We start from the raw sequence: 27,403 nt of genomic DNA, 5'->3' as shown, positions 1-27,403 counted from the left end.
CTTTATGGCAGCTTTATTCATAATCGCAAAAGTCTGGGGAATTCCCTGGTGGTCCAGTGGTTAGGGCTCCACACTTCCACTGCAGAGGGCGTGGATTTGATTGCTGGTTGGGAAACTAAGATCCTGCAAGCTATGCAGCGCAGCCAAAAAAGAAAAAGAAAAAAAAAATCACAAAAGTCTGGAAACAGCTCAAATATTATTCAGCCAGTGATGAATAAAGAAATTGTGGCACATCTTACAATGGAATACTATTGATAGGCACAATATGGAAGAATTCCAAATGCATTATGCTAAGAGAAAGCAACCAGACTCGAAAGGGTACATATTGTATAATTCCATTTATCCATTCATAGACCTTCCTTCTAGCAAAGGCAAAACTGTAGCTTTGGAAAACAGATCATTGGTTGCCAGGGAGTGGGAATGAGGGAAGAAATTGACTACAAAGGGACAGCATGAAGAAATTTTTTGGGGTGATGGATCTGCTTTGTTTTTTCATTGTGGCCATGTTTACATGACTGTATGCATTTGTCAAAACTCATGTAACTATACATCAGAAGAGTGAATTTTACTGTATGTAAATTAAAGATAAATTTTTAAAAATCAATTGATTCAGTTTTCTTTATCCTTTTTGTTCCTTCTGCTTGTTTAAAAGTTTTGCATTCTGTTGCTGTTTTTAAGGCAGGCATTGCTGATTGCCTATTCCTTTCTTTCTCACTAACAGAGTGACTTACTGTATTTTGTATAGAATGGTAGTGGGCCCAGTGTAAAATAGTGCTACATTTCCCAGCATCCCTGACAGATGTGGTAGTGTTAGAAAACCGTTGGGCAATGAAATGTATACAAAAGTTTGCTGACCATGGCTTCTTCCAGAAAGCACTTAATAAGGGAGCCAAATCAGCTGGCATGTGCTTTTTGCCCACTGTTTTACCTTTTTTTCTGCCTGGAGCCCTGCAGGTCATCACTTCAGAAACACCAGGAAATGTTTTACACAGAAGCAAGAAAAATTTGCATTCCATTTTAGAACATTTTGATGTGGAGAACTGTTAAGCTGGAATAACAACAAGACAGATGGGTGAATTGGTCTTTTCATAGTCAGGTAGAATTTCATTTGTTTGGAAGGGATGGTTTCTTTGAGGCAGGTAAACTAGAACACCTTTTACATTTATCTTCCCGAGTAATTGTATAAAATATATAACGAGATCTGATTCTTACAAGAGTAAATGCAGTCATACCATGTTTAGGTGTTAAATCTAATAATGTGTTATGAATTCGTTTCACAGGTTGTGTTAACCGTATTAATTAGCTTCTCTACGGCATTCATCGTAATTGGATATGTGGTTCTGAAATTCAATAAAGATTCATGGGATTTGCAATCTTGCCTCCTCTTTAGCATGACCCTTGGCATTACAGATCCTGTTCATTCTGTGAATTCACTGAAAACTATTGGTATGTCAGATTTATTTCTCTCTCTTATTTTGAAGATATGAGGATAAATTATTTCCTTTTGATAATATTTTTCTTGCACGAATTGTGCATCCAGCAGAGTAGATATCTGTGCTTTTCTTCCTTGAGGATGAGCATTGATTGAAGTATGCAAAGTGGATAAGGCAACCCGGGATCTGGGATAAATACTCTCAAATAATTTTTTTCAAGAGAAAATGTTATCTTTCTAGAAGGTGATAAAAGTAAGCATTTTTCCATTCCATTGAGTTTTAAGCCACAAGGTAGAGACTCAGCTCTACCTCTAATGGCACTTTTCCGAGGCCTAGGTACCTCTTGTTAGAACTGCCTTTATTTTGGAGCAGCTAACCTTGGGCATGTGGGAGAGGGAGTTGTAGTTTATTTAAAAGAAATGGGGTGAAAGTATAGTCTGGCAAATATGATATTCAATAAAAGCTTATTCCCAAGAGGGTTAGGTGTTCTCACTACTGCCCATCTTATTTGGTAAAAGGTAATTGCACTCTGAAATATCCTGTTCTTTAACACAGCAGTAATTTCACCGTGAAATATCCTGTTTTATTAACACAGCAGTAAAAACATAAAATGGTTAGATGGTATGATTTCTGTTTTTGACTCAGAAATATTTAACCAACTTTAAGGTTTCAGTTATATTTAGTGGAAAAATGTTGCCTTACAACTGGGGTGGGACAACCCACCAGACAGGTGATAGTCCCAGTTTTATACCCATTTATACTTACAGTTGAGAAAACATAAGAGGTATTGACACTTTTGCTGGTGATATTCTAAATTGTGCCAGATATTTCTCAGAGAGTCTGATCCTGTCCTATTTCTCTCTTTTTTCCCCATAGGTACCGTTTTTTCTATCTTTTCTTCGTCTCTTTTTCTCTTTTAGCCATTTGTATTTGCCACTTGTTTTATTCACCTCGTTATTTTCCTGCTCCCTTTTCTGCAATCTCTTGAGTGTAAGAGGCTCTAATAAACTATAAACTTTATTTATTGCAGTTTCCATATTCAAAAAATTTTTCAGGGCTTCCCTGGTGGCGCAGTGGTTGAGAGTCCGCCTGCCGATGCAGGGGACACGGGTTCATGCCCCGGTCCGGGAAGATCCCACATGCTGCGGAGCGGCTAGGCCCGTGAGCCATGGCCGCTGAGCCTGTGTGTCCGGAGCCTGAGCTCCGCAATGGGAGAGGCCACAACAGTGAGAGGCCCGTGTACCGCAAAAAAAAAAAAAAAAAAAAAAAAATTTTCATAAGTCTTCTATTTAAAAGAAAACTAGTAAAGGTATTTGACTTGGTTGATATTTTTTTAATGTCAGTAATACTAAGGTGGTGCATGGTTCTGGATTCAGTGACATCCTTACCTAGTGACATCTTTACCTTTGTGTGAATTAGATAAAAAATGATCCTTTCTATCTAATTGTCCTAATACATTACTTTTTTAAGGAAAAATATGTTTTGCCATATGCCTAAAGTTACCATAATAATATACAAAACTGCAGTTCCTACAGTGTGACGGGAGTTTCATTTGATGTGGCACCCTTGTGCACTATAAAACCTGCACAAGCTAAGTCTGAGGTGGCCTGACCCACTGAAAAAAGTAGTGGATGTTCACATGCAAGTTAAAAGGAACTTGTCTATTCATTACCTATTTTAAAAGAATGCACAGGGCTCAAACAATTTTTACTTTAAAACAAATCTGGAATGGGAGCTTGTAAAGGAATAAAATACAAAGTTTTAGTATGACCTCAATTAAGTAAAAGGAATTATATGCTTTAAAAAAGACTTCAACATTCAAATGGTTTTGTCTGAGTCATGGAATTACAGATGATTTTTGTTTCATTCTTTCCTTTTCCAAATTTTACAGTGAATTAGTGAATATAAGTTAGTTCACATTAAGCCAATAAAAAATGTTGGGAGTAATTCTTATGGTGTTTTACTATTAAAAATAACTATACATCAAATTCAAAACTTCATACAACAAACATTATGCTTTACTTGCTCCTGGTTGACTCACTGAATCTGAGGGAAGAATTAAAGTGTTTCTTGACTAGCTAAATCAGATGTGCTAATAATAATCTTCAAACCTGTGTAACCAGTATTTTGTGTCTTCTGTCTGAGTCAAAGTTAGTAACAAGTAGTAATATAAGATGATTATAACTTACCTTGCCTTTTATTTTCTTTGCTTTCTTTATTGGCTACAATAATGAAGCACAAAGAACAGAAATAAACAGCCTGAATATTGATCCACAATCAGGCACTGAGTTACCAGAAATTCTGTATTATCCTGGTATTTATCCTATCATTCAGGAGAGTTTTCGTAAAGATAAATAGAATCTGAATATTCTGATATTTCATATACTCAGATCAAACACTGGAAAGCAGAGATTTACTTTCTTTTCAACTACATAGAGTATCTTAAGAATAGTAATAATGAGAACCCCCAGCTATACATTTTTAAGTGTTATGTGTTTCAAAGACACCAAAGGAGAAAAAGTAGAATCTTAATCAGATTCAGTTCTGCTTGGATTAAAAAAAATAGTGTCATTTAATGTGATCAGTTTGGATTTTGATGCACCGGAATATATTAAACAGCTGCTTTAAAAAAACATGTAGTTGTATAATTCTTTCTATATCAATTTGTGGTTAAATTAGTGTGTCACATGTTCTTAAATTTGGGTTTATGCTCTTAAGTAAAAGAAGTCCAGGGCTTCCCTGGTGGCGCAGTGGTTGAGAGTCCGCCTGCCAATGCAGGGGACACAGGTTCGTGCCCCGGTCCAGGAAGATCCCACATGCCGCAGAGCGGCTAGGCCCGTGAGCCATGGCCGCTGAGCCTGCGCATCTGGAGCCTGTGCTCCGCAACGGGAGAGGCCACAACAGTGAGAGGCCCGCGTACCGCAAAAAAAAAAAAAAAAAAAAAAAAAGAAGTCCAGGGCTGGCCCACAGCTCCATGAACTCATCAGGGACACTGGGTCCCTCTATATAACTCCTGGAGTTAAGATGGAGTAGCAAGGACTAGATTTACTTTTCTGCCTGAACCAACTAAAAAACTAGACAAAATATATGAAAATGAAAAACAGTTCTCAGATAGTGTACATCAAGCCGTGCAGGACAGTGATCCCCAAGAAAGGAAAAATAGAGGTGCATTCTTGATTGCCCTTGCCGCAGCTTGTTACCTGGAGAGAGTTTCCAGGTCTTCATGTAGGGAAAGGTAACCTAGGTAGAGCCTGGTGCTTTCTTTGAGTAGGGGAGATCCAGAGTTGGGTGTCCAAGAAGGCCAAAACAGTTAAGAGTTCATGGGGCAAATTACTGCAGAAATTAAAGCTGTACTGAAGAAGGAATTCTGAGAGCTGCAGAGACGCCCACTTGAGTCTTTGGGTGACTACTCATTAGTGCATGCACATGAAGAAACTTCCCAAGGCTGGGAAGAAAAATACTAAAAGGAGCAGAGGGAAAAATCCCTTATGTTTACCACAGCCAGCGTGGAAAACCATCATAATTCATAGGACATCAGGGTAGAGGACTCAGAATGTTATTGCCTCAGTAGCATGGAAAATTAACCTTCGACTAAAGGCTGCTCTGGCACTACCTAACAAATCTAAAAAGCAAGCCTCAAAAGGGTCAAATTGTTTCCAAGTAACAACTGCATTCCAGAAAAAAGTTCAAGAATATTTATAAGAATACAAAAAAATACAGAACTTAATTAGGTAAAACATACAGCACGTAATTAGGTAAAACATACAGTTCTGTCATCTGTAATAAAAATTTGGGAGGCATGCAAAGAAGCCAGAAAATATGACCCATAGAGAGTATAAAAATAATAAGTAGAAACAGACCTAGCAACGCTGCAGATGATAGAATCATTAGACAAATATATTAAAACAGTTGTTGTGGGCTTCCCTGGTGGCGCAGTGGTTGAGAGTCCGCCTGCTGATGCAGGGGACATGGGTTTGTCCCCCGGTCCGGGAAGATCCCACATGCCGCAGAGCGGCTGGGCCTGTGAGCCATGGCCGCTGAGCCTGCGCATTCAGAGCCTGTGCTCCACAACGGGAGAGACCACAACAGTGAGAGGCCCACGTACCGCAAGAAAACAATAACAACAACAAAACAAAAAAACAGTTGTTGTAACTATATTCCATTGGTTCAGAAAGTTAGAAGAAAGATTGAGTATAGGGTATAATTTTGCTCCTATCAGCTTATGAGAGCCAGTTGTTAAATAATTAGGAATTTTGCATGCTAGTGGTTAAATGTTTGGTAGCTTTGAATTAGTTATTGTGGGAGTGTTTGCACATGAAGTTGGCAAATGCTACAAATCAGGCCTTTTTTAATTTTGAAAAGCTGGTTTATCAGCACACCACTGGGCATAGTAGATATAAAAGAGACCTAAATCAGACTTCTAGAGATGAAACCCACAATGTCTGAGATGAAAAATACACCGGATGGAATTAACATCAGATTAGACATAGCATAAGAAAGGATTAGTAAACTTGAAGATGTAGCAATAGAAACTCCAAGATGAAGCACAGACAGAACAAGACTAAAAAAAAAAAAAACCTAATTAAATAAATAGAACATTAGTGAGCTGTGGGACAACTTCAGTGCCTTAATATACAAGTTTGTAAAAGAGAGGGGAGAGAGAGAGAGGGAGGAACAAAAAATATTTGAAGAAATAATGGGTGAAAAATTTCTAAATTTGATGAAAACTATAAAGCCACAGATTCAGGAAGCTCAACAAACCTCAAGCCAAAGAAACACAAAACTACACCATGGCACATAAAAATCAAATTCCTAAAAACCAGTGGTAAAGAGAAAATTTTTAAAGGCAGCCAGAGAAAAAAGATACATTATATACAGAGAAACAAAAATAATAATCATAACAGACTTCTCTTCAGAAATATTGCAAGCCAAAAGATGGTGGGCAATATTTTTAAAGTCCTAAAAGAAAAATACTGCCAGCTTAGAATTCTCAGTGAAAATATCTTTCAAAAGTAAAGGAGAGGGCTTCCCTGGTGGCGCAGTGGTTGAGAGTCCGCCTGCCGATGCAGGGGACACGGGTTCGTGCCCCGGTCCGGGAAGGTCCCACATGCCATGGAGCGGCTGGGCCCGTGAGCCATGGCCGCTGAGCCTGCGCGTCTGGAGCCTGTGCTCCGCAACGGGAGAGGCCACAACAACGAGATGCCCGCGTACCACAAAAAAAAAAAAAAAAAAAAAAAAAAAGTAAAGGAGAAAAAAAGACTTAAACGTATAAAAGCTGAAAGAATATATCACCAACAGACCTACACTACAAAAAATGTTAAAGGAAGTCCTTCAGGCTGAATGAAAATGGAATCAGATGGAAAATTTCATCTACACAAAAGAATGAAAAGTACCATAATTGTAAACCGATGGGAAAATATGACTTTTTCTTATTTTTAATCTCTTTAAGAGATAATGAATATTTAAAGCAAAATGCTGGCAGTCTATTGTGGGGTTTATTTATCTGCTCCTTCCCTTTGTGTATGGCTTCCATCCTCAGGTTCACAAGTTGGCTACTAAAGTTCTAGCCATCACCCCATATTTCAGGCAGGAAAAGGAAGAAGAGCAAGGGTCAGAAAGATGCTCCTTTCAGCCAAGTCTCCTCTCCCTCCAAGAAATTTCCCAAAAGTTCCACTCAGTAACTTCCACTTACATCTCAGTGGCCACTCTTAGAAGCCCAGGAGTTGGGGAAAAATTGTCATTTATCTGAGCACATTGCCACCCTGAATAAAACCAGTTTTGTTACCAAGAACAGAAGGTAGATACTGGATGGGCAGGTACCAATCACTATCACCCTACTTATAAATTGTATAACACTAGGCAATTAATTGGATTATATTTTCCATTAAACTAAACTGTTAATGGATGTTAAGTGCCAATAAGATTTTGTGCTTAATTTTTAAATACCAGCTTAATTGAGATGTAACCCACATATCATAAAATTCACCCTTTTAAATTGTACAATTCAGTGGTCTTTAATATATTTACAGAGTTATGGAACCATCATCACTGTCTAATTTTCGAACATTTTCATCAACCTCAAAAGAAATCTCATACCTATTGGCAGTCATTCATCCCTATTCCCACACTCCCAAGTTCCTGGCAACAAGTAATCTATTTTTTGTCTATGGATTTGCCTATTCTGGACATTTCATATAAATCAAACCATACAATATGTGATTTTTGTGTCTCACTTCTTTCACTTTGTATGATGTTTTCAAGGTTCATCCGTGTTGTAACATGTATCAGTCAGTACTCCATTCCTTTTTGTGGCTGAGTAATATTCCATTGTAGGGATAGATTACATATGTTTATCCATTTATCAGCTAAAGGACTATGTGTTGTTTCCACTTTTTGACTATTATGAAAATGCTGTGAACATTCATGTACAAATTTTTGTGTGGACATATATTTTCAGTTCTCTTGGGTATATGTCTAGGAGTAGAATTACTAGCTCATATTTTGTACTTATTTCTAAAATGTGATTCTTTTGGAGTCCAATGATTCATATTTATTCAAGCTAAATGTAGTGACCTGAGAAGTGTTTTGTCTCATTACAAAGCTCTATCATGCTTTGAGGCAATGGACACTTCAAGAAGTGCTATTGCCATGTTCCTTTGCCATTGGAGATATAGAAGGCATAATGGAAAAATTTAAAAAATGATCGTGATTGTCATATGGACCCATCCCATTATGATCTCCTTTTATTCTAGCATATTCATTCTCTTCTATTTTTGTGTTTCCTGTGGAAGAGCATCATTTTCATGCATTATATTAAATTATATTTTATATTTCCCTTTCCAGGCATTTCTAAAATGTATACTGATATCATTAGAGGAGAATCAATGATTATCTGTGGCTTCACATCCATTGTTTTTGGAGTTTTTCGGAGCAACATACTTAGCATTTCCAATTTTAGGGGTAAGAACATTATTTTCTCTGTATATTTTCTAAAATCATTCTTATATCAATTCATACTGAAATTAAAATATATTCAAGATGTCTTAACTTTACTGCTTTCCCTATACTTTACTCATGGACCAATTAAAATAGTATATCAGGTAACAAGAAAATAATTACCATCTATGTGTTTTCTCAGAGATTATGGGGGAAAAATTGTTAAAGAAATGATTTCATCTCCCCCAGTATGCATGCACACACACACACACACACACACACACACACAATTGTGTCATCTAGCTTAGATTTACTTCTTTCCTAGACCAATCTGGATCTCAACGAGTGCATGTTAAGAACTGGCTTGGTCCTGGATTTGAGTCTGAGGGTGAAAGCAGAAGAATGGTTCAAGCAATTCTGGAGAATCAGGTCCTAGAAGTGATAATAGTCAGACTCATGTGGTTAAAGTTTGCTGGGATATGGACTAGGTTGATATCCTGGATTTCCAGATGTGGTACTAAAGAGAGAAAAAAGGAGGGAAAATCACAGCATGAAGAGGGAAAATGTGTCTTCCTGATACATACATGAAATACTAGTAGGAGGAGAGAGGTGCTACAAGGAGAAAGAAATTTTGATGATAGAGGTTTGCAGTGCTTCTCATGGGGGAGCTAAAGGCATTTGGGGTGGAACAATCTTTGTTATTTAGGACTACCCTCAGCTATGTCTGGTATCTGCTCACTAACTGCCTCTATTGCCCCCAGTTACTGTGACAATGGAAAAATTTCCTTCTCCATTTCCCAAATATCCCCTGGGATGTGGGCAGGAGTCACAAATAGACTGTAGGTTGGTAGGGATCCTGGACATGGTGTGCTTGACCCTGCCACTGTTTGTAAAAAAAAATTGAATTTGAATGTCTTTTGGTTGATCATTCACTGTCCAGCTTGTCATAGCTTTTTCACATTTATGCTGTTTGCCTGACTCCTGAGGGCGTTTGAGTCTGCTGTCCCCAGATAAGCAAACCTCAAGCTGCAGACTGTAAGGGAAATATATCCCCAGAAAGCCTCTTTTGCCAGGCTTTCATAGGAAACTCCCATCTGCTGAAGAGCAAGGTCCCCACTCAATATCTCAAGAGCAAACCAAAGTGCATAGACCCAAATGCGATTAATGAAAGAAAAAATATTATACTCAACTTTTTTTTTCTTATTTTCTTTTTCTAGAGTTACATATAATCTTGGGCCTCAGCTTGGACATTTTGGGAAGCATTATATGTGGATATTGGTGTGCAAGGATCATTCAGTTTATATTGACTGACCTGTTTAGCAATACACTGACCAATATCGTTCTTTGTATCTCAATGGTGTACTTGACTTTCTACATTGGTAAGGCAGAAACAGATATAAAAAATGCCATCCATAAAGTGAACTTTATGCACTTAAGTTTTTCCTTCTTCTTGAATCCAGTTGCTTCTTCCCAACCGCTTTCCCCTTGATGTGGCTCCTCTGTGCGTCTTGTCCTATTATCTTGCTGCCACCTCTAGCTCTTTCCTGGTCTCTCTTAACATCCCCTCAATTTCAACTCCATGTCCCTTGCCTTTGCATTCCTCCTCCATGTGGTAACTCTCTTACTCTTTTTTAACTCCACCCTTTGATCTTACGTTTATTCACTGGCAGTCCCCTGGAAGAGGAATCAGACCTGAGCTGATTTCTGCTCTGACCCTTAGCAACCCATCTCTAAAATGAGAAAGGTGGGAGACATGCTCCTGAGGTCTTTTTCCAGCTCAGCAGTACCCATTCAATGGGTACCAAACTGAGGGGACTGTAGAAATGGCGGCCCTTGCCTGAGGCTAGGAGGCAGGAAACAGAGAAATCAGGTATGTCTACATCTGGAAGAGAAGCAGGAGAGTGGAATGATCGCAGAAGTCAGAGTGCCTAGCACTGGTAGACCTTTAACAATCATTTCCTAGTTTAGTCCAGTGAGATTGGGAGCTAAAGTTTTTACCCCCCTGACTGAGGTAACCAGTCCCCCAAAGCCATAGTAACCGTGGTAAAAATATGTCCAAATTCTGCTTCTGCTCTTACCTCACACAGTGGAGCAACTTCCATCCATGAAAGCCCTCAGGTATCAAGAGGTTAATTACTCCTCTTTTCACCTCCAGTGACCAAACAGAGCTGCTTCCTGTACAGATAAATTGCTCCCTATTGTTGCTCACTACCCCAAATCAGTAAAATACAGAAAACATTCACTGAAGAGTCATTTCTTTCAACTTTCTTCATTTTTTCCCTCCCTAATGTACCTATTATGAATGCCTTAAGTGTCTGAAGAAAAAAATTAATTTAATATTTCCTTTTTTCCCCCATTAGATCCTAAGTTCCTGGAGGTGGAGGCTATCTCTTATTCATTTGTATATTTATTCTCTTTTCTCTGTTCCCCCCAGCCAAGCCCAATGCTTGCCATATGCTCTACAGTAATTTAACACATGCTGGTTGAATAAACTGTTAGTCCTTAGAGAGCTCCGATGTTAGGCAAAGCTAACTTGAAATCCAATCTTTATAATTTATTAACTTGGTAACCTTGGACTATTACTTAACCTCTCTAAGCTTTAGTTAGTTTCCTCATCTATAAAAGTGATATAACCTAATTTAGAGGGGCGTTACAGGCATTAGTTAGGGAATTTGTGTTGGGTGACTCCCTCATGCTGGTGTCCTGGAGGTAGCTCTTGCTGGCTCATGAGAGCTGATTGTCCACATCTCTTCCCAATGCTCTATTTAAGTGACATAATGTTGGTAGCTTGAAATTGGCCTTAATGGGACCATGGAAATTGGCAGACACTACCAACTGGGGCTTTTTTTTTTTTCACCCCCCAGATTGCCACTTTTAAACATTTACCAGCATACCACTGGGCTCAAGGTAGGGCAGCCAATAAATGTTGGTTCCTTTCCCCTTTCCTCCTAATTCATGGAGGTGCTCCCAGTCAGTGCTTGAGAGGTCTGGAATAGATTCTCCCTCACAGCTCTCAGAAGGAATCACTGCTGCAAAGCCTTGGTCTTGGAAATTTAGCCTCCAGACTATGAGACAATGAATTCCTGTTGTTTATGACACTTAGTTTGTGGCCCTCTGTTACAACAGCCCCAGGAAATGAATACCCCTCCATCATCCATTACACTTTCCTATGCTTCAGGAACTAAAAACAATTTCGGGCAGTTCTTTCCTCTTATACTTAATCAGATCCTGACAACAAAAGTCAGCAATAGACAGTTATAAGGAGGAGTTCCATTGCCAGAAAGCTAAACATAGGTAAACTTCTCATTTATACATTCTCTAATGTTACATTTCTGTCATGTTATCTAATTTTATTTTTTTCCTTCACTAATGAACACACTGTTAACTGGCTTAAATCCAGGGAGTGTCTGATTGAGGTTAGAGAGTCAACTCTTTGAGCACATTTTTGTCTCTATTGTATTAAATTCACAATACTTGGGCTTTTAGAAATCACTTGTATCAACACATTCATTCTTTTTCTTAAAATAAAATAGTCAAGATATTGCACAGACATTGCCGCACAGAAAAAAGACATATTGAAGCATTGTTGGTTGACAGGTAGTGCAGCTAGAAATATTAATATATCAGCCCACGGAAGAAAATATGAATTTAGTGTATAAAAGGCAGTGTATAATTCATGAAAGATAGTGGGTTATATAAAAGTCTAGCCCAGAGGTACAGCAAGAGAGGTGGTAGGAGAGGTCTGTCCTATCAGAAGGAATATTTTATCCAGTGACATTGGTCAGAATTTCTGGCGAATGGAGATAATAAAAAGTAGACAGCTTTTAGTCAGTTTTATTGATTTAAAACTCTCTACAAACAATGCATTCCTTTCTTACCCGTGCCAGGGCTGATTGCTGTCACTCTTTTTTGTTATGTCATTGGTCTAGGCTATAAATGTCAAAGGACTTCAGTCATCACCCTAATATTTTCTAGTTAGGAAATGTCCATTCCTGAATCCTGTTGTTTTTTGGAGACAGAGTCCCTTTGATTCTCCTAGTAGGAGGACGTTCACTTTTTCTCAGCCAGAGAAGGAAAGAGAGAGACAGAGTTTGATGGAGAGAGCCACTTTCCTGTGGCATCAGTTTTCTGTGGTGGTTTCTTTCCGTTGAATCAGAAAAATTTTACAACTCTATTTTTAACTACTTGGGTTTATGCTGATGAAAATTACTCCCTTTATTACATGTTCTATGACTTTTTTCCCCCTTCTTGAACATCTAAAACACCCTTTAATGTAATAGCGTTTGTAATTTTTAAAAGACTTGTTTTTCTAATTATAAAAGTAATACATGCTCGTGTAGAGTTTTGGAAAAATTCTGAAAAGTCAAAGAAGAAATCACCTATAAACCTATGTCATAAATTTAACCACTGATACCTTCTGTTAAATGTACTCAATCTTTAAAAAATACATATAACTGTACATACATGTATTAATGAATGCATTCACACCATATGTTCTTGTAACATTGGGATTATACTAAATAATACCAGTTTTAAAATAAAGTTACTTAGTGGTTTCCTCATAGCAAGTGTTGTCTCTAAGTAGTGACTGTTACTAAAAAAGACTGTAAGCTTCAAAATCCCATACTACGAGTCGTAGGGAATTGGAAATAAGACTTTGAGAAACAGCTTCCTTATTTTCACAGTTCCCAGTACCACTGGTTTTATTGTCATTTGTTATTTATATTAAATTCAGTTAAATAAGTAGGTTAAAAGAAATCCAAAATGGATTTAAGTGATTAGATAAAATAAAAGAATAATAAAATCCTCTTCAAATGAATAAACAGTATAAATTTACTAAGCAGTAAGGTGAACATAGAAAAATAATTAATAGCGTAATAATAATGATGATCATTTATTCCTTGTTCTAAAAGTGTGCCAAGCACTTTTCATGTTATCTAATTTTATCCTCACAACACCTCTGTGAGGCATTATTCTTTTACACCCGTTTTATAGATGCAGGGACACTAATGGAGAAAGGGGAGCTCCCATTCCCAGGGCAACTAGCTCTGCCTTGCTCCAAAGGGCTTCCACACCTACCTTGCACATACTTTCCCTTCCATCCGACATTTATAATGTGCTATTTGAAGGTTCTGCAGCTAGGACTGTTGGTATTTATGGTGTTCAAACATTCTTCGTAGTTGGTTTACCTGCCTCAGACTACATTTACACATTTGTTTAGAGCCCAGAGAATTACAGTTTTAGGGGAGCCTGTATCATGTAAAAGAACCATAGGCTTCAGGACCTGCAGTCACCAAGGAAGCACTGAGCTTGGACCACAACCCCTAGGACATGCAGCACAGTGTTCTTGAGATACTGGGTAGAGGTTGTTAAACTTACTTTTCATTAGCTCTATCCTCAAGGACGGTCTATGGTAGGGGTTGGCAAACTATAGCCTGTGGGCCAAATATGCCTATTTTTTGTATAGCCCATGAGCTAAGAATGGTTTTTACATTTTAAAATGGTCTCAAAAAACCCCAAAAGAAGAATATTTTGCAGCATGCAAAAATTATGTGCAATTCAAATTTCAGTGTCTGTTATTTATTGGGCGCTCATTAGTTACGTATTATCTACGGCTGCTTATGCACTAGAACAGCTGAGTTGAGTAGATGCGACTGGGACCATATGGTCCACAAAGACTAAATATTTACCATATGATCCTTAACAGAAAAAGTTTGTCAACCCCTGATCCTAAGGATTAGGCCAATCCCTTTAAGCAACTTTCCAAGAAATACTACTACCCTTTTAAGTTTCCCAACAATTCTTCATTCAAGATAAAGTAGCTCAGTGTACAGATTTGAATGCAACTAATTTTATTCATTTTTTTTTCTCCCCAGTGGAATTTTTGGGAATGTCAGGTATCATTGCTTTAGTCACTGTAGGACTAAATTTAGATTCCTTAAGCTTTAAACCGAGGATGGAGTTAATAATTACTAAGTAAGTCTATTGTGTACTTGATATAGATCTCATAGAAATTTAGTGCTTAAGTGGTCCTGCCTTAATGAACACTAATATCATTTTTTATAACTTTTTTCTATGTTTTAATTTTTAATTTTACTGCCAGTTATATTTGAAAAGAACTTAAGCTACCAACAATTATTGACATTAATTGGTATTCCTATTATGAATAATGTGTCAGTGGTTCAGAGATCATAGTACTTTCTATACATAACTCTTTGATAAAAATTTACTTTGAATTGTGGGAAGTTTAAAAAATGCTTTATTCCTTTGTTTCCTTCATAACGTACCTGAATGACAGTATCCAAGTATGGGAAGAGCTGGAAAAGAAAGGTAGCAGAAAGATGCAACACCAGCAAACTCTTATCTAGCCTTTACATCTGGTGTCATATGGACATCTGTGGACAAAGGGAAAGCCATTTGTCTTTTCAGACAAATGAGTTAGCCATTCTCTGGGTGACTACGCTAAATTATAGAATGTTTCAGAATTATCTCACACCAAATCATAGTCTAGTGTAGAAATTCTCACATTGGATGAAAGCAAATGTTGAAATGAGAAAAATAAGCATTATCCTGAGTTTTCCCATGAAGATTCATTGCTTTAATATAAAGGACTATTCTTTGTTCTGAAATTATGTTCTTCCTGCTTTTTTGGTGTTTAATATGTAATTTCATGAAATTCCACTCATAGAAGACGGTACTTTTTTTTTTATAACTCTACTTGACAAAATTTTTTTAAAAATGGCACCTGTAACTTATTCTAGTTTTGTGTATATGTGAATGATACTTTACTGGTTTTTAAAAGCCAGAAGCTTAGGAATAACTAGTTCTTGGAACACATACTTTTTGTCTGTATTTGGACAGTTTTCTGATCTCAGTCATGCTGTCTGTCAGCATCATTATAAATTACTCATTCTATTCATTCAATTGTTTATTCTTTTAGCTATTCAACCAATCCTCTCTTAATATCTCCTGTGGCCTGGATATTGTATCCTAGGTTTGGGGCTATGAAAATAAGTCCCTTCTCAGAAGACACTCATGTTAAGTGATGGATATGTTTATGTAAGAAACTAATAATAAGTGTAAATAATTATATGTTTATTGGGATCTTACTACATGTAAGGCATTTTTTAAGGTCCTGCGGAGACATTTTAAAAAGTATTCTACTCAGTCAGTTATTCGATCATTTCTGAATTTTTATAAAACTAAGCTTTGGGGTTTGAGGTTCTGCTCATACCCTTTTCTTCTAGGAGTTTTGAATCAATTGAATCAAGAGACAGGAATCGAATAGAGAATTGGACTATCTGCTTGATTGGAGTAATGCTGTATCAGAGAACATGGTTTATACCTGCAGCTAAAATGAGGCTTCCTAATGCTTCTTTCCCAGTGTAGATCTTGAGACCTACCTATAGGGAGACTGGTTTGTGGGACAGACACAGTCACCCAGTCCTCTGAAAGGGAAGGTCTGAATAGAGGGGACCAAGAAGAGGCAGAACTTGAGATCTGCTCGTGGAAGTCAGACCTGGCCCAGACCCAGGTGTGTTACCACATGGAACCAGAACAGCTCCATGCCCTAAGCACTGTGCTCTGATCTTGCAGTAGGAATCTCTGGGGGTAAGGCTAGACGTGTAGATTTAAAAAACACATCCCTTAAAATGTGATTTCCTTTCCATTTATCCTAGGTTTCTAATAATGTTTTCATGTGTATACCAACATTTAATATACACTTTCTTTGGCATTGTCATTGGATGTGGAGAAATCAAGTATTTTCAGTTTCACACTTTAGTTTTCATGTTCATCTTATTTGCAACAGTGAATTTTGTAAGGTAAGAATTATAATTTAAAGTTTGCTTACTAGACTTGGGTTCTCAAGCCCAGAATTAGAATTGAGAAGAAGTGGGTTATAGCAAAAAGAGCTGTGGACATGCAGTCAGGAAACCTGTATTGTTGTCAAGGTCCTGACAATAGCTTGCTGCACAACTGAGGGAAAGTCTGTTTACTCTTCAAGCTTTCATTGTAAAATGAGAAGGCGCAGAACAACAGCATCAGCATAACCCATGAGCTTGACAGAAATGCAGATTCATGGGCCCATCCCATTTTACTGAATTGAATCTCTGAAGTTGAGATCCAGGAAACTGTTTCAACATGCTTGTTAAAGTTTGAGCACCACTGGATCAGATTAATAGCTCCTAACATTTTGTTGACTTTCATCATCATTTATTATCATCATAACTATGATAAAGCCATTTGTTAAACATTAACCATGTACATTATGCCATTAGTATTAATGCAACACTATGCGGTAGGTGTTACTGCATCATTTCACAGATGAAGCCCCAGAGAGGTTAAAAACTTGCCTGGAGTCACCCAGATTGTGAGGACAGAGTTGGGATTTAAACTTGACTCCCAAGAGCATGCTATTTCTAGAGTGACATTGCCCACACGTGGCAGTTGTGTCTTCCATAAGAATTCGTGACAGTGTCTCTGAAAGTATTGTCATTTCCACTCAGGTTAGGCCTGGCTGAGTGAGCTTACTTTATAAGATGTTCTCATGAAACATTGCTTCTGCTGACTCTGAAGGCACTGCAGGCAACTCGGATAGGCACTGTCACACAGAAGGGTGGGTGTACAATTTATGTTTCTTTCCAGCACGGGAGCACAAGTGCAAGGTGAGGTTGGTCTCAGTGTATGCAGAAAGATACATGGCTTTTTGCACGCATCCATTATCTCATTTCATCTGCATAATGACACTGGAAGATAAGAATTATTATCTCCATTTTATAGATTAAAAAACTGTCCAAGGGATTTCGCTGGTGGTCCAGTGGGTAAGACTCTGCACTCCCAATGCAGGAGGCTGGGGTTCCATCCCTGGTCGGGGAACTAGATCCCGCATGCATGCTGCAACTAAGACCCTGTGCAACCAAAAAAAAAAAAAAAAAAAAAAAAAACTGTCCAAGAAAGGCAAGGTGCTTTGCCCAAGGTCAAATGGCTACTGAGTGCCAGAGATCTTGTGTGAACTTATGGTTCCACCTCACTAGAGGAGAGACTTTAGTGGAGGGAGTCATCCTAAGGGGCCCTGAAAGTATGGGTAGACCTTCCGTAAGAGACTTGTTGAGAAAAATGTTTCAGAGACGATGAGCCAAACAAAGGCCTGGACGTCATAATCATTGCTAATGTGTGTTAAGTGCTGACCACATTCTAAACATCATGCTAAGCCCTGTGAATGTTGCCTCATTTTATTGAATCTTCATAAGAGTCCTTTGAGGCAAGTTCAATGACTATTATTTCTCCATTTTGCAGATGAAGAAATTGAGGCTTGGAGAGGTTAAATAACTTGCCTAAGGTTACATAGTAAAAGACATCTAAATTTGAACCGAGGTAGACTGACTCCAGAGCCTTTGCTATACTGCCTCCCTGTTTTTGATATCAGGAAATGACATAAATTGTTCTATTTTGGCTGGAGTCAGTGGTATTTTAGAGAAAGATCATTTAGTAAGGCTGAAAAGGTTGATAAGAATTACTTTGCAAAAAGCTTTAAATGCAAGGCGGAGGAGTTTGCCCAAATTAATTATATATATTATAGATGGCAAATTGTAGATTTTCTGTTTCTCAATGACAGGAATTCTCTAAATTGTCTTATGAAATTCCCGGTTAAGCGACTGATACACAGTATCTTTTTTGAGGCTGAGAACATGTCAATTATATTTCTGCTGAAATTTCACTTGAAGGACAGTACTGATATTTTTTTGGTGCAAGTCTGCTATAGATAGAACCTAGATTTTGGCATAGGGTCCTATAACAAAATGATCTGTAGAGAAAGGAGGCACAAATTGAAATTATTTACATGGTGTTTAGTGTATGATTCTTGTGGAAGTTCAAGAAAAATTTGGTTGAGCTAAATTTATTAAAGTGTCTACAATAATTTTACTTTTTCATCATGATCTACAAGGTCCTTGTGGTCTAATTTCTGCATCTAGTCGTGGCCTTCCAGGGAGCTTGTTAATGTCATTTGAAGAAGTTTCCCTGCAGGAATTTACTACCAAGATCCTAAACACTACACCCTAGTGTTAATGATAATTTCTTATATTTGTATAGAATTTCTAGCATTATTTTTCAAGATTTGAGTATTATATGCAAAATTTAGATCATAGGTTTGGTTAGTCTCAGAAAGTTTGAACAACCTATGAATAAACTGGATCGTCTTCTTTTTTCTGAAAAATTTTTACATGAAATTTAGTATTTACTAGCTAGTATCATCCATAAATAACATTAATACATAAGATGTGATATAAAAATAAATGTTTTTCTCTCCACAGGTTACTTACTGTTGTATTAGTGAGCCCTATTCTGAGGCATTCAAATTATAAGTATAATTGGAGATGGGGAATTGTTATAGCATGGTCTGGAATTAAAGGAGTTTTTAGCTTACTCTTGGCTCCTGATATTCATAATCTGGCTGAACAAAAAGTAGAGTCACCACAGCTGGTAAGAAAAATCATATCCCATGATTATTCATATTTACTCATTTTTGTTTTGTAGCACTTGGCATAGTACCCAATAATAAAGCTAACCATTTAAAAAATTAGGTTTGAAGAATGCAGTCTTCTAAGTAGGAAGGAACTTTGGGGGGAAAGTTTATTTATGTTGACAGTGTGAAAGGGACCAAAAATCAAATAACAGTTCCAGATGTGGGAGTTGGTTGCACGTGGGATCGAACCCTGGCTGCACCATTCACAGGCTGAGTGGCCTTGGGTAAGTTCCCCAGACTTGTGGCACTTCAGTTTCCAGTGGAGGATTGAAATGATGCTTAGCAAAGTAACTGACACTCAGTAAATGTTCAACATATGTTGTTGAACGTATAAATGCTGTTTTTCAAGAGCCATCAGGAGGTATGAAAAAAAATAATTCCTTATCTAGAGCATTCCAATTCCTGTAGCTATTAGAGCAAAAACTGAAATGCTCATTAAATATGCTAAGGAAAGAAAGATTTTGTAAATTTTTGAATTCAGGATCTAGTCATATTTATGTCTTTGAGGGCTAAATAAAAAATTAATTTCTTGGGCTTCCCTGGTGGCGCAGTGGTTGAGAGTCCGCCTGCCGATGCAGGGGACACGGGTTCGTGCCCCGGTCCGGGAAGATCCCACATGCTGCGGAGCGGCTGGGCCCATGAGCCATGGCCGCTGAGCCTGTGCGTCTGGAGCCTGTGCTCTGCAACGGGAGCGGCCACAACAGTGAGAGGCCCATGTACCAAAAAAAAAAAAAAAATTAATTTCTTGAAAAAATTTGGCTGAAGACTATGTTATACATAGTGAAAGACAAATCTCGGTTTCCTTTCTACTCTCTCTCAAAGCCTTTTCCCCATGGGCCAGCCAGTGGATTTCTGGGCAGTCTGGTGGTGGCAGCGTTGGTGAGACTCCAGGGAAGGTCCAGAGAGCTCAGAGCATCTGTGGACAGCATGAGGGTACCTCGTCATTCATGACAGTACTCTGTGAACTAGCTCTAGAAGTTGTGAGAAGTTTCTAGAAATCCCCAGGACACCCCCACCACTTCCCAGTCAGATGAACCCCATACCTGCTCCTGGGAGGGAGAACACTTGAATAACGTAAATTAAGAACATTACCCACCTCCCAAGGAACTTTAATCTGGAGGTAGATGTACAGAGTTTCTTGATAGTATCCAACTTCAAGTTCAGAATTTTCTCTTCTTTGCTATTTTACTCCTGTCCTAGAAGACTCTAAGAGCCCAGTATTTTTCAAATATCTTTGTTGGGTGGAGCAACTATCACCCTCTTTATCTTGTATGTAGGGAAACCAAAATAAAGAGAATAGCATGTTAATGAAAGAACTCAGGCACCCTAACTCCCCAAAGAGAAAGAGTTTATTTTTAATGTTGCTTTTTAAAAAATGGAGTATCATTGTCCTCACCGTCTTTCCTGAGGATTTACACTTCATATCTGTGGGCATGGTCTGGGAATTAATTTGGAGTTCAAACACACCTGTGGTTTTGCAGGGACTTTGGGTCTTTCCATGTTCCAGAGGAAAAGAATAATGAGCTCCTTCAGTTTTCTTTTGTGCAAGGAATTGGCCTAAAACCAAGTCAAAGAAATGTTAACTAACATTTGAGTATCATTTTTCAGTGTTTCCCAAATCTGTTTGATGTTAAGAATCCCTTTGATGCCATCCGAGACATACAGATTCAGAATCTGCAGGGAATAAGCCTGGGAGTCAGTGTCTTTAAGAAGCATTTCAGGTGCTTATTGTGATCAGTCATTTGAGAAATACTCTCTGAAGACATACTGCTATTAACTCCATTTTTCAGTAAAGGACATTGAGACTCAAAGTGGTAAACTGGCCTCAAATTACATGGCTAGTAAATGGCAGAACCAAGACCTACAAATGTGGTTCTGCTTCTGCTTCTGCTTCTGCATGGTGCCTCTCCTGACCCCAGCGCAGTTCCTGTCTGCTTCTTCAGAGCTTCTCGTATGGCTGTAGTAAATGCTTGTGGCAGGTGCACTTCCCTATCACCACTGCCTGCCATTGCCGGGGTTGCTCCCCAGCCCCGCAGGTTCCACAGCAATGTCTGAGAATCAACCACTGTGCTGGCTTTTCAGGCTTTGCATGGCCACTGTTGACAGCAGCAACCATGGAGAGCTCCTCTCTCAGTGTCCTTATCCCTCCCAGAAACTACAAAATCTATTTTTTTCCTCACTCTGATTGAAAACTGATTTCTACCCCAGGGGATTATATTCAAGCAGTGTCCACAAAATAACCCTTTTGCCTCTTCTTATCAGAGGCGGTATTTTAAAATGTGGTATTTTAGAATTTTGTTAGTGGTTAATTGAACAATGATTCCCTTTGGAGAACTTATTAATGTTTTGACTCTGTGTGTTTTGTTTTTCAGTTTATATTGTATATACAAGTAATATCATTAATGACTATGGGAATAAATTCATACATGATGACTTATTCAGCCAGGACATTAGGTAAAGTCTAATTAATTGGGGAGAGTAATGCAAAGAGATTATTGTTGGGGGGTGGTGGAGACATTTCTTACGGGGCTCAAGGAATTGATTATGAAATCACTCATTTTCATTCACTCCCTATTTATAGATAATGTATGAATTGGGATATTGATTCAGCCAGTTTAACAGAAACCACATTAACAGTGGCTTAAACAAGACAAAGTTTTTTTGTTTGTTTTTTTTCCCCTCCACCAGAAAGTCCAGAAAAGTGGGATGGTTCTGTTCCACAAGGTTGTCCAGAGATCTCAGATCCTTCTCTTTTGTTACTCCTCGGCTTCCCAGGGTGTTGCTTTTGTCTGCAGGGTAGATGCTGGCTCACTGCCACTGTATCTTCAGTCCAATCAACTAGAAAGGGAGGATAGGGTGGGGGTGATGGTGGTGGTGATGGTGTTAATGGAGGGTAAGCAGCTTCCTTTTAAGGGCACAATCTGGAAGTTGTACGTATCATTACCACTCACGGTCCTTTGGCCAGAACTTAGTCACATGGGCACACATGGCCAAAGGAAGCTGGGGAATATTTTCTTAACTGACTGGCCATGTGCTTAGCCAAAACTCAGAGATTCTATTATTAAAGGAAGAAGGGGAGAATGAATATTGGGAGCAGTCAGCAGGCTCTGCTACAGTTGCCTATTTCTAGAAAAAAATTGAAGCTGTTGATAATAAAATACATAAATATAATAAAATCACAAATGGACCAATGATCAGTAGAGAAATCAGGGTAAGATAATCAGTGGCAGTGGAGTCAAGGGGGAGAGAAAGGGCAGGGTGGGATTACACAAAGTTTTAGAGTAGGGCCTTAGTATCCTCCAGTGTCCTGTGGCCTGGTCCTCAGCTTTGCTGGTGCAGAGACATGATTTTGTCAGGGCATCTAGAATTAATCAAAAGGCTGGAAATTTGCATATATCGCACTCACAGGAGAATACAGATGCAGCAGAAAATCAATTTATTAATTTATAATGAGGATGATTTCTTTCTATGTCAGAAATAATTGTGATCATTATTCAGAGTATTCACCTCTAAATACCAATTTCCTTGATAAATCAAATTAGTAATCAGAAGGTTTCTTGGAAAGCGTGGAACTGGTGAGAGGTCAAGGAAGGGTAATGTTGAAGGAGAGTTCTTATAAACAGGGAAGTAGCCTGGTGAATTTAGCCCCTCTGCTTGTGTCTTTTCACAGTTCTGCCCACTCCTGAAACCGTGCCCCATCCACACTATTGCAGAACTTCCTGTGGAAGCTTACCTCCAAGTCCATGGCCCCAATATGTGAATAGGACTAGTAAATGGGGCAGATTTTTGGCAGCTCTCCTTCTCCCCACATTATGTGTTTGCTCTTGTTTGCAGTGGAAAGTAGAGCTTGGATCAGCAAAAGCCTACACTGGAGCATGAGTAAAGTTAACTCGATCCATGAAGGTTTGCTCACACCTCCCTTCCCACCAGTTTTCTTTGGCTTTCAGGGATCCAGACCCACTCTGCTCTCTTTGCTTATGATAAAACATCTGTATTTCTCCCATGCTTGCTTTCTTGAGATTGCTCTTACTCTGATACTCAAAGGCAAGAGCAAGAGGTTTTACTATCATGGAAATATTTTTTTCTTCTCCTTTTCTTCCCGTACAAGTTTTTTTTATTGTATTAACTGAACCTCAGAATTTTCACTGTGAAACAAACATGTATGGCAAGTACTTTATCCTCAGAATCAATGCTCATCCTTTCTAGAAACACTCGCATGTTAACAGGTAATTGACAAAATTGAGTTTTATCAGGAAGAGTTTCAGACCAACTTCTTCCATCTGGTCTAATGCTTTTAAGAGATTCAGCCTCTGGACCTAGAGATTATCATACTAAGCGAAGTAAGTCAGAAGGAGAAAGACAAATTCCATATGACATCACTTATATGTGGAATCTAAAATATGACACAAATGAACATATCTACAAAACAAAAACAGATTGACAGATATAGAGAACAGACTTGTGGTTGCCAAGGGGGAAGGGAGTAGGGGAGAGGACTGGGAGTTTGGGATTAGCAGATGCAATCCATTACATATAGGATGGATAAACAACAAGGTCCTACTATATAGCACAGGGAGCTATATTCACTATCCTGTGATAAACCATAATGGAAAAGAATATGAAGAATATATATATATATGTGTGTGTGTGTATATATATACACACACACACATATATATATATACACACACACATATATCTATCTATATATATAGATAGATAGATATCACTGATTCACTTTGGTGTACTGCAGAAATTAAACACAACATTGGAAATGAACACTACTTCAATAATATTTAAAAAAAAGAGAGAGAGAGAGAGATCCATCCTCATATTCTTCCAGGATCATCTTAAACACAGGAGTTTGTTCAAATGTACTGGTGCCACCGAGTGGTCCACTTATACCCATGTTTCCCCAGAGCAACTGGAAAGTGGCCGTTGCTCCATCCTAATGGGTGGGATGTAATTAGGCAAATGAATAAACTTTCTCCTTGTGTGCTCTCAGCCATGGAAATTTTAAATCCAAAGCTGACACGTTCTAACTCTTTAGCATGGCAGTCAGATGCATCTTTGCTCTGGACCATAGAGCACTGAGAGGGATATGATTACAAACCTTTTTGAATCCCTGAAAATTGAAATACAGCCACCACAGTGTCCTGTAGAGAAGGCAGTAAAGTTAAACTGAAATATTTAAAACTCGTTATGAGACATCTCATGCAATTATGAAGAGAGAACAGTTTTATTATTTATTTATTTATCTATTTAATTGACGTGTAGTTGATTTACAATATTTTGTTAGTTTCTGCTGTACAGCAGTGATTCATTGTACATATGTATACATTCTTTTTTTATCTTCTATTCCATTATGGTTTATCACAGGATATAGAATATATTTCCCTGTGCTATACAGGAGAACCTTGCTGTTTATTGAGAACAGTTTTATTGAGATGGAATTCTGAATGAGTAGGCTAAGCTCACTCACTAATTAAATTCTTCTTTTTGGTAAGCAAACCTCATATCTAAAACTTCAAATTGATACTTCAAGATGATACAAACTGCTACAAGTTTTGGACATGTAGATTTGCTGGCCAGGAAGCAGAGATGTTAAATTTGAGGGATCTCTATTGCAGTGGCCATTAAATTTTATTATGTATAAGAATCAGTTGGAGAAGTTGTTAAAATGCAAATTCCCAGGTCACTCTGATTCTCCAGACATGGAGTAAAGCTCAGGAATTTGCATAATTTAATAGGCAGCTCCTTTACCTGTAGACACAGGTAGCTTTCCATACTTGGAGAAATACTGATTGGATGCCTTTAAATAGTTATGTTTCTAGCTATAGGGAACAAAAAGAAACTAAGAAGACATTCTTTAGCACTTGAGTCAGAAAAAGTTGAGCTGTACAGCCAGAAGGAAATGGATAGTTGGGTAATTTTCTGGAAAATTTTGGACAAATAGTTGTCCTTGCTCTAAGCACTCTGGTTTGGCTATGCAAGTGATGCCAAGATTTCACTACATTATGCAACATTTCGCTTCCCTGTGCAATCTTCACTGTATTTTATTAAGGCCCTTCCTTTTCTTTGTCACAGGTTTGTGTGCCATCTCCCTTCCAAGACAAATGGCCATGCAAAATGCCATTAAGCACATCCAGGAGATAATACAGAACAGAATAACTTTATTTAAAACAGAAAAAGTTTTGACAAATGTTAACTGGACCTTAGTAGAAGAAAAAACAAAGATTGAATACATCATTCCTGTGAGTTGATACCTGGCAAAAAATAGTCCTTTCCCTTTCTGGCCTGCCTTTTTCTTTAGTTTATTATAAAAAACTTGATTCTGCTAGTTATATGTCAGGATACTGAAGGGAGATACATTTACTAGCTTTGCTATATTGGCAAAAATAGTTTGAATTCTGTCTCTAAAGAGAAAGTGTTGGTGATCTAGCCTTATTTGCCAAATACAGGAGAACTGGTGTTTTTACAAACTGGCTGATTGAGTAACTATGAATGGCTTCTGCCAGGGTGATGTTTCCAACTGGTTGAGGAAGTGAGAGATCTTTCCCTGTATAAGTACTATCAAAAGCAGAAAACATAGGCTGCTCCAGAGAGCAGTTAAGCATACAACTAGCTTGGGGAAGAATTTGGCTTCTAAATCTCCCCAAATGAATAGTTACTTCGCCACAATTGAAAGCAACATTTCTAATATGGAGAACATTTTTCACTTATACACCCCTTCATTTTAGCGATTCTGATTTGATTTATTGGAATCTTGGTTGAGCGAAGTATTTGACAGCTCCTAATCATTTTTACTTATTTGTAACTTTATCTCTGTGTTTTTAAACTTAGTCTGATACTGTTCAGTTTCCTCATGTTTCATGTGATAAAAAAGTGAAGGAGGAGTCCCCAACAGATGAAGTTTTAATAGAAGAGGCCAGATTGCATGTAGCTATAATACAAATGGTTGGTATCCTTCACATAATCTGCTTTTTATTTATTTATTATTCTTGTGATGCTTTTAATTCTTACGTATGGTTTTCAGGTGACTAGAAGATTTTTTTTCATCTTTTGATTGGTTGTTAAAATTTATGTTTGATTTATGAAAGTTAAAAAATAAAAGAAGAAATCTCTTAGGATTTAAATTCAAGTCACAAATGTTATTATTCTATTTCTAAGTTTAGCTAATTTTTAGCAGTTCACTTTTGGGGAGTCTTTGAATAATGTTTGGTGCCATTTACGTACTAATTAAAATCTTCAAATATTTGAAACTGCTTTTATAAATTTAACATATTTGAGTTCCTCTTATACAATATTCTCTCAAGTGCTTATTTAACTCTTGTAAATCTAATGAGTTAAAATAAATCTAATGAAGCAAAATTCTCTTAAAATATTTACAATTTAATATTTAAATGTTATAAATGTAGGACGATTACTAGGTAAAATCAAGTTTAAATCAACTTATCAAATTGCACATTTAAAATTGGGGTTTTGGGCTTCCCTGGTGGCGCAGTGGTTGGGAGTCCGCCTGCCGATGCAGGGGACGCGGGTTCGTGCCCCGGTCCAGGAAGATCCCATGTGCTGCAGAGCGGCTGGGCCCGTGGGCCATGGCTGCTGGGCCTGTACGTCCGGAGCCTGTGCTCCGCAATGGGAGAGGCCACAACAGTGAGAGGCCCGCGTACCACAAAAAAAAAAAAAAAAAAAAAAAAAAAAATTGGGGTTTTATTTTAATAGTACAAATTTTATTCAATTTTACAATGATATAAAATACACGTTATGTCCAGAATCCTTCTTTTTTACTTTCATTTTAGAACTTATTATGAAGAATTTCTAAAATATACAAAGGTAGATAAAATAGTGTAATGAACTCCCAAGTACCGATCACTCAGCCTTAAAAACCATCCACACATGACCAACTGTGCCCCATCTGCACCCTCATTCACTCCTCCATCTTCCATATTATTTAGAAACAAATCCCAGACATTATATCATTTCATCTGCAAATATTTCAGTATGTATCTCTAAATTTTTAAAATTTAGTCTTTAAAAAATTTTAAAATTTGGTCTTTTTAAAAACATAGTAAAATAGTAATATTGCACCTAAAAATTAATAATTCCTTAATAACATCAAATATTGGGTCAATGATCAAATTTCCAGTTATCTCATAAATGTGATCAATGTGTATTTTCACAGTTTATATTTTTAAATTGCATTTCTGTAAAATCACATATTGCAATGAATGAATATGTACTTTGTCTCTTTTAATCTATAAATTCCTCCTTTTATTTTTTCTGTTGAAGAACATATTTCTTCTTAATACAAAAATATTAACACTGTATTTTCATTTTAAAAACACTTCTATACTTAATTTAAAATGTTCTCAGAATTTGAAAGGCTCTTACCCAGAGAGGTAAAATACGGTCACAAATTCTTTGTAAGACCTCCTATTAAGAGGTGGTGCCTATATCCCTCCCCACCATTAAATTTGGACATTCTTGTGACTTGTTTTTTTTTTTT

General features: G+C 37.7%; 1 protein-coding gene across 1 annotated transcript in view; it reads left to right on the top strand.

Annotated features, from left to right (window-relative positions):
• Positions 1 to 27,403, top strand: part of SLC9C2 (solute carrier family 9 member C2 (putative)) — a 98,816-nt gene that overhangs the window by 6,017 nt on the left and 65,396 nt on the right. The window contains exons 4-12 of the mRNA XM_081254608.1: positions 1,281 to 1,446; positions 8,277 to 8,393; positions 9,587 to 9,748; positions 14,246 to 14,345; positions 16,049 to 16,192; positions 18,683 to 18,851; positions 21,267 to 21,348; positions 24,982 to 25,148; positions 25,738 to 25,851. Coding sequence (XP_081110734.1) covers positions 1,281 to 1,446; positions 8,277 to 8,393; positions 9,587 to 9,748; positions 14,246 to 14,345; positions 16,049 to 16,192; positions 18,683 to 18,851; positions 21,267 to 21,348; positions 24,982 to 25,148; positions 25,738 to 25,851 — 1,221 coding nt within the window. The remainder of the gene's footprint in view (positions 1 to 1,280; positions 1,447 to 8,276; positions 8,394 to 9,586; positions 9,749 to 14,245; positions 14,346 to 16,048; positions 16,193 to 18,682; positions 18,852 to 21,266; positions 21,349 to 24,981; positions 25,149 to 25,737; positions 25,852 to 27,403) is intronic.

The sequence above is a fragment of the Mesoplodon bidens genome (assembly GCF_964165515.1).
Source record: "Mesoplodon bidens genome assembly, chromosome: 2".
NCBI lineage: Eukaryota > Metazoa > Chordata > Mammalia > Artiodactyla > Ziphiidae > Mesoplodon > Mesoplodon bidens.
Note: the sequence above shows the minus strand (reverse complement) of the source record. Positions and strands in the feature narration are given on the sequence as shown.